General features: G+C 33.5%; 1 protein-coding gene across 1 annotated transcript in view; it reads left to right on the forward strand.

Moving 5' to 3' along the window:
• Window positions 1-313: 313 nt before the first annotated feature.
• Window positions 314-7,035, forward strand: part of iglon5 (IgLON family member 5) — a 393,843-nt gene continuing 387,121 nt past the window's right edge. The window contains 1 exon segment of the mRNA NM_001017775.2: window positions 314-722. Within this exon segment, the coding sequence (NP_001017775.2) occupies window positions 665-722 (58 nt within the window). The 5' untranslated portion in view covers window positions 314-664.

A 7,035-nucleotide genomic window follows, 5' to 3' on the forward strand; every position in this document is an offset into this window, starting at 1 on the left:
CCACGCAAATCACCTCTCCCTGTAGAGAACATAAAGCACTAATGTGCGCGTCCACGCAAACACCTTTTCCTCCAGTACTGCAGTGCACAGAGCGTGCTATAAATCACCTTATATTATCATAGCGCTCTAGTAGTCCCCGCCCCTGCGTGGTATCGATTGGCCGCGCGTCCTCCTCTCAACCCCGCCTACTTCTCTGATTGGTGGAAGTGATTCTCCTTGAGCTGTCAATCAGCAGCTTCTTTCGTGCTCCGCTCTGAAGCGATGCACAGTGATTCTGATTCACTGAACACACAACATCCCACTAAACCATCTTCTCTGGTATTCTGGATGCCCTTGTGTTGAATATATATTTAAAAAAATAATAATACATAAATCCAAAGAAGGAACATACTACATTTTTTACTTCGTTTTGCGCAAGGATTAATTTATCCACCGTCCTGCTCTCAACATTGTGTTTGGTCTCCTTGCAAAGGGTCACTCTTGGGAAAAATCGACCCAATCTTGTGGCACTCCTGACACACTTGGAAGATTTGTGGACTGCGGAGGTTTGGTGAATTAGGACACGCGGACGGACAACTGCGGTTTTTATGCGTGACTGAAGACCACAAACACGGACTGTTGCTGCAAGAACTGACGGAGAAATAACAAACAATCAACTCAAAACATGAGCTGCGCAATGTTGCGACACGCGCTCGCTTTGCTGCTGGCGTTGCTCTGGAAAGGTAAGTTGCATTTTCTTCTGTTTCTCACTCGCTGCTTGCTTCATTCTTTTGCTGGGACCTGGAGTGAATACTAATGCGGCTCCGGGGGTCTACCTGCCAATGAATCATGTGCGCGCGCGTGTGTGTGTGTGTGTGTGTGTGTGAGTGTATGTGATCAAATCATAGAGACAAGTGTGCTCCACAACACACGAGTTCTGCATATCAACACTTTGAGGGGGAAAACATCAATATGGTTTTCCTCGCTTCGGTCTGTGTGTGTAACAAGTCAGTGGATGCCTTCACAGATACTGACACCTACGTTGTTATTGTTGAGTGTGTGTGTGTTTTAAATGAGCGACATCAATGTTGATGTAATCACCAATATGCAAAACAATTATATATATATATATATATATATATATATATATATATATATATATATATATATATATATATATATATATATATATATATAATTATATTATATGATATTAAAGTTATATTATAAACAATTATACAAAATAAAATATGCATATTATTAAAATATATATGTAATTAAAATATATATTTGCGTAATTATAATAGTACATTAACAATATTCAATGATATGAATTGTTTTGCATAGTGGTGGAGTCATTGTTGGTTGTTTTACTTTGGAGATCCACCAGATGGCATTTATCAATGTATCATCGTCCATATTCAGAAACCGATAATGGGTATTTCTTATTTTTAACTATCTGATGTTCAATATGCATATAATCATAACTAAAATATTAGACTATGAGCTTATCGTGAATATTTTATAGTTGCTGCCGCTGCTGTTGTGGTTCTTGATATTGATCTGTTAATATTTCCGTATTATATCCTGTAATGTTGTTATGTTGCATATGGTTATTTTGCCGATATCCATGATGCACATAGTATGAGTTGGATTTAATTATTGATAAATTGAATTATTGTTGTGATGTTCTTTTTGTTGTTATATTTCTATCCATGTACCTATTGCTAATATATTTGCATTTATTAACTGTACTTTCATTGCAAATGTATAGTTTGTATAGGGTTGTTGATGGCTAGTTATTGTTAGCAGATTGTATGTATTGGTAGACCCGATATTCAGAAACCGATAATGGTTCGTTTCGTGTCAAATAATAGTACGTAAATGTTAATTATCGTCTCATGAATCATGAATAATTCTTAATCATTGCTGTTGTTGCGCTTGCCATGCTGTGGTTCTTGCTATATTAATATTGCCATATTTGTTATTATATAAACATAAGTTTTAATAATTGTGAGTTTTTTGTTTTGTTTGTTTTTCATTGTTAAATCATTTTAATGTTGAACACACAGTGGTTTACTTTTGTGGTTGGTGGCCATTTATCAGTAGCAGATGCCGATTATCGGTAAATAGTAATTGTCTGAAATCCAAATGCAAATGATAACTTCAGATTAATTTGTGATTCATCATGAACAAATTTATTATTGCTGTTAATTCTGCATTATATATATTTACATTTTTTTATTTCTTAATTTAAATGTTGAACAGGCAGTGTTTTAATTGTGTTTTCAAAGGCTGTTTTCCAGTTGCAGGTAGCAAATATCGGTTGGCCAGTTATTTTTGGAAACCGATAATGATTATTTTTATTTTGTATCATGACATGCAAATGATGGCAAATATCGGTTGACTATAGGTTGATCATAGGTTGACCAGGTATTTTTGGAAACCGATAATGATAATTTTTACTTTGTATCATGACATGCAAATGATGACAAATATCGGTTGACTATCTGTTGACTATCGGTTGATCATCAGTTGACTAGGTATTTTGAAATCTGATAATGATCATTTTTTTTTTGTACAAATGCTAATAACAAATTAAGCTAATAATGTAGAAAAATCAGACTTATAATTTAAATGTTGAACAAACAGTGGTTTAGGATTTTGTCGGAGTCCCACTTGGAGGTAGCAAATATCGGTTGCCCAGTTATTTTTGGAAACAGACAATGGTAATTTTTACTTTGTATCATGACATGCAAATGATGGTAAATATCGGTTGACTATCAGTAGATCATCGGTTGACCCAGTATTTTTGGAAACTGATAATGGTAATTTTCAATTTGTGTACAAATGCTAATAACAAATGAAGCTAATAATGTAAAAAAAAAATCAGACTTATAATTTAAATGTTAAACAGTCAGCGGTTTAGGATTGTGTCGGAGGCTGTTTTCCAGTTGTAAGTGGAAAATATCGGTTGAGAAGGTATGTTTGGTAACTGATAATGGTAATTTTACTTTGTATGCTGACATGCAAATGCTAACAACATGTTACATTTCATATTTGTAATTTAAACAGTGAACAGACAGTTATTTTATTGTGTTATCTGTAGTACCGATATTTGTTGTACTTACTCATATCTTTGCACGGTTCCAATTCCCTCTAAAATCTGAATTCTGACATGCAAATGATAAAAAGAAATTAAGCTTCTGATTTCATACATTCCTTTTTATAATTTAAATGTTGAACAGACAGTGGTTTAATAATTTTGTTGGAGGCTGTTTACCAGTTGCAGTTGGCCAATATCGGTTGTATATTGGTTGACCAGGTATTTTTGTAAACAGATGAGAGTAATTTTTACTTTGTATCCTTACGTGCAAACGCTAAATACAAATTAAGCCTCTTTTTAAAAAAAAATTCCTAATTATAATGTTGAACACAATAGTTTAATGTTTTTTTCTAAGGCTGTTTTCTAGTTGCAGGTGGCAAATATCGGTTAAATATTGATTAAACAGGTATTTTTGGTAACCGATAATGATATATTTTTCACTTTGTATTCTGACATGCAAATTTTAATAACAAACCAAGCTAATGATTTCATACATTTTATATTTGTAATTGAAATGTTGAACAGACAGTGGTTTAATGATTTAGTCTGGGGCTGTTTTCCAGTTATAGGTGGCAAAAATCGGCTTACCAGGTATTTTTTGAAACTAATAATAGCAATGTCTACTTTGTTTCATGATATGCAAATGGTAACAATAAATGAAGCGAATGATTTTTTACTTTTTGTATTTATAATTTAAATGTTGAACAGACAGGGGTTAAGAATTTTGTTAGAGGCTGTTTCCCAGCTGCAGATGGAAAATATCGGTTGACTATTGGTTGTCCATGTATTTTTGGAAGCCGATAATGGTAATTTTTACTTTCTGTAAAAAGTGCTAATAACAAATCTAGTTTTTGATTTTATACATTTCATATGTATCATTTAAATGTTGAACAGACAGTGGTTTAAGGATTTTGTTGAATGCTATTTTTTAGTTGCAGGTTGCAAATATCAGCTGACCAGTTATGTTTAGAGACCGATAATGGTAATTTTTACTTTGTGTCCTGACATGAAAATAATAATAATGATAATAACAAAAAAGCTTATGCTTTTGTTAATGTCATATTTAAAATTTAAATGTTTAACAAACAGTGGTTTAAAGATTTTGTCGGAGGCTGTTTTCAGTTGCAGGTAGAAAATATCGGTTGACCAGGTTTTTTTTTGGAAACCGATAATGAATTTTTTTACTTTGTGTTTGACTTCTGCTATGCAAATGCTAATAACAAATGCTAATAAGAAATGAAGCATCTGATTTTATAAATTTCATATTTATAATTTAAATATATAGAGGTTTAAGGATTTTTTCGCAGGCTGCTTTCCAGTTGCAGGTGGCAAATATTGGTTGAAAATCGGTTGATTAGGTATTTTTGGAAAGCGATAATAGTAATTTTTACCTGATAATAGTAATTTTTAGTCCTAACATGCAAAGGATAATAACAAATGAAGCTTATGCTTTTATTAATGTCATATTAAAAATTTAAATGTTGAACAAACAGTGGTTTAATGGTTTCCAATTGCAGGTGGAAAATATCGGTTAACCAGTTTTTTTTTTTTTAACTGATAATGGTAATTTTTATTTTGTATTCTGACATGCCAATGCTTATAACAAATAAAGCTTATGATTTTATACAATTCATAATTATATTATAAATGTTGAACAGACAGTAATTAAAAAAAATGTCAGAGGCTGTTTCCCAATTGCAGATGGCAAATATCGTTGACCAGGAATTTTTGAAAACCAATAATGAAAATGTTTACTTTGTGTTTGACATCTGATATGCAAAAGCTAATAACAAATAAGGCTTTTGTTTTTATCATTCAGTTGCAAGTGGCAAATATCGGTAGAATATCGGTTGATTAGGTATTTTTGGAAAGCGATAATGGTAATTTTTACTTTGAGTCCTGGCATGCAAATGCTAACAAGTGAATCTTCTGATTTTAGAAATTTCATATTTATAATTTAAATGTTGAGCATACAGGGGTTTAATCGTGATTTTGAAGGCTGTTTTCCAGTTGCAAGTGGCAAATATCGGGACCAGATATGTTTAGAAACCGATAATATTTATTTTTACTTTGTATCCTGACATACAAAAGCTAACAACATATGAAGCTAAGGATTTTTTACATTGTGTATTTATAATTTAAACGTTGAACAGACTGTGGTTTAAGGATTTTCTCTGAGGCTGTTTTACAGTTGCAGATCGCAAATATCAATTGAGTATCGGTTGACCAGGCATTTTTAAAAAACGGATAATGGTAATGTTTTACTTTGTGTCTGACATCTGACATGAACATAATAATAAAAAAATGAAGCTTTTGATTTGATAAATTTCATATTTCTATTTTAAATGTTGAACAGACAGATATGTTATTGTGCTATCTCTAAGCCTGATATTTGTTGTACGCACCAATACTTAGCATGGTTCAGATTCCCTCTGAAATCAATGATGCAAAAGTCTTTCAGTAAATGTGAAACTGCTGATCTCATTGTGGAAACAAATGTTGTGTTGCTGCAGTTTTGACACAAACTGTTGACAAAGGAGCTTATTTTTTGCTGTGCTACATGATTTGCATTTAACTTCTGCACGCAAGCTATCGTCATCCTGATTGTTCTGTCGCTTGGCGAAATGGTTAATATCGGAAAGATGAAGAAAACCAGACACATCTGGGTGATTCGTATGGATTTGGAGTACTATTGTTGTATTATTGATCTGTCAGAGAACGCATGGGGCATCGGGGAGGGAATAATAGCTTTCGGTGTGCTGTGAATGGATGAATACTTGCTTTAAAATGGTGTTTGATTCCACTTTTTGAGCTCTTTACTGTGATGAACACAAATTTAATCATTCTTGCCCTGTGGGGGGAGTTTTTATTATTATTATAGAGATGTCAAAGCCTGAAAGAGAATCTGTTGCACCTTTTGCGTGCATAAAATGCACTTTAGCATATGCACGTGACCTATTAAAGATTGCATAAATCGTCTGATAATGAGAATCGATTTTCGTTATTTGAAGACAGTGCTGCTGATGCACAGATCAATGCCAGATGAGAGAAACACTCCATGCATTTCTATTTTAACATTCTTTTTGCAAGCAAATTTCCCCTTTTGGTTGTTTTTGTTAGACAACTTGAAGGTGTTAGCAGCTTAAAGGTGAGTAAATAATGATGGAATTTTCCTCTTTGCCAGCCGGAGCTCTTTAATAGCACCAGATGAGTGTGTTGAAGGACACGCAGCATTGTGCGAGAGCGAAGAGCGACGTGTTTTAATTTTCATGTCAGCGTGTGTTTTGGATGGTGGGAGGGGTAAACTAGACGCCCTGAGAGTTTGTTCTCCCTCAGACTCAACAGCGCTGATGATGTTTGCTCAGGGGAAAATCTGTCTGAAACTCATTATGTTTTTTTTTCTCACAATTCAGCAGTTCTGCACAAGGGAAATTGATTCGGGCGTCTGATAATTTGATATGTACTGACCACATAATTTACACTCGCTCACAGTTGCTGGCCTTTCCAGCATCGATTTGTCTTTTTTTTTTTTCTTTCTTTCTTTCTTTTACCGTCATCCAAGTCTGCAAAATCTGAATACCCTAAATATATTTCTATTTCCTGCATGACTTTAAAAACAGGATGCTTGTCTTTGAATAAACAGCTAAATGCTTGTGACAACTGTTTCAGATGCATCAAAAATAATTTCTACCTACAACCTTTAAGATATTTTTATACCAGCTATAAAAATGGTTATCCCTAACACGTTTGAAGTATTAAACATCCCACATGAAATAAATGACAGATATTACGGAAATAGATGAACTGACACAACACCTGTGCTTTTGTGACAGAATTAAACTATGCAGCAACATAAACAAATGTTTTTGGTTGTAATATTTTGGTTGATTTTCACATACACATACACAAACCCCACAACCCTTACTCAGAATAGAACATACGCTAGCTTT

This window comes from Danio rerio, chromosome 16 (genome assembly GCF_049306965.1).
Source record: "Danio rerio strain Tuebingen ecotype United States chromosome 16, GRCz12tu, whole genome shotgun sequence".
In the NCBI taxonomy this organism is placed as follows: domain Eukaryota; kingdom Metazoa; phylum Chordata; class Actinopteri; order Cypriniformes; family Danionidae; genus Danio; species Danio rerio.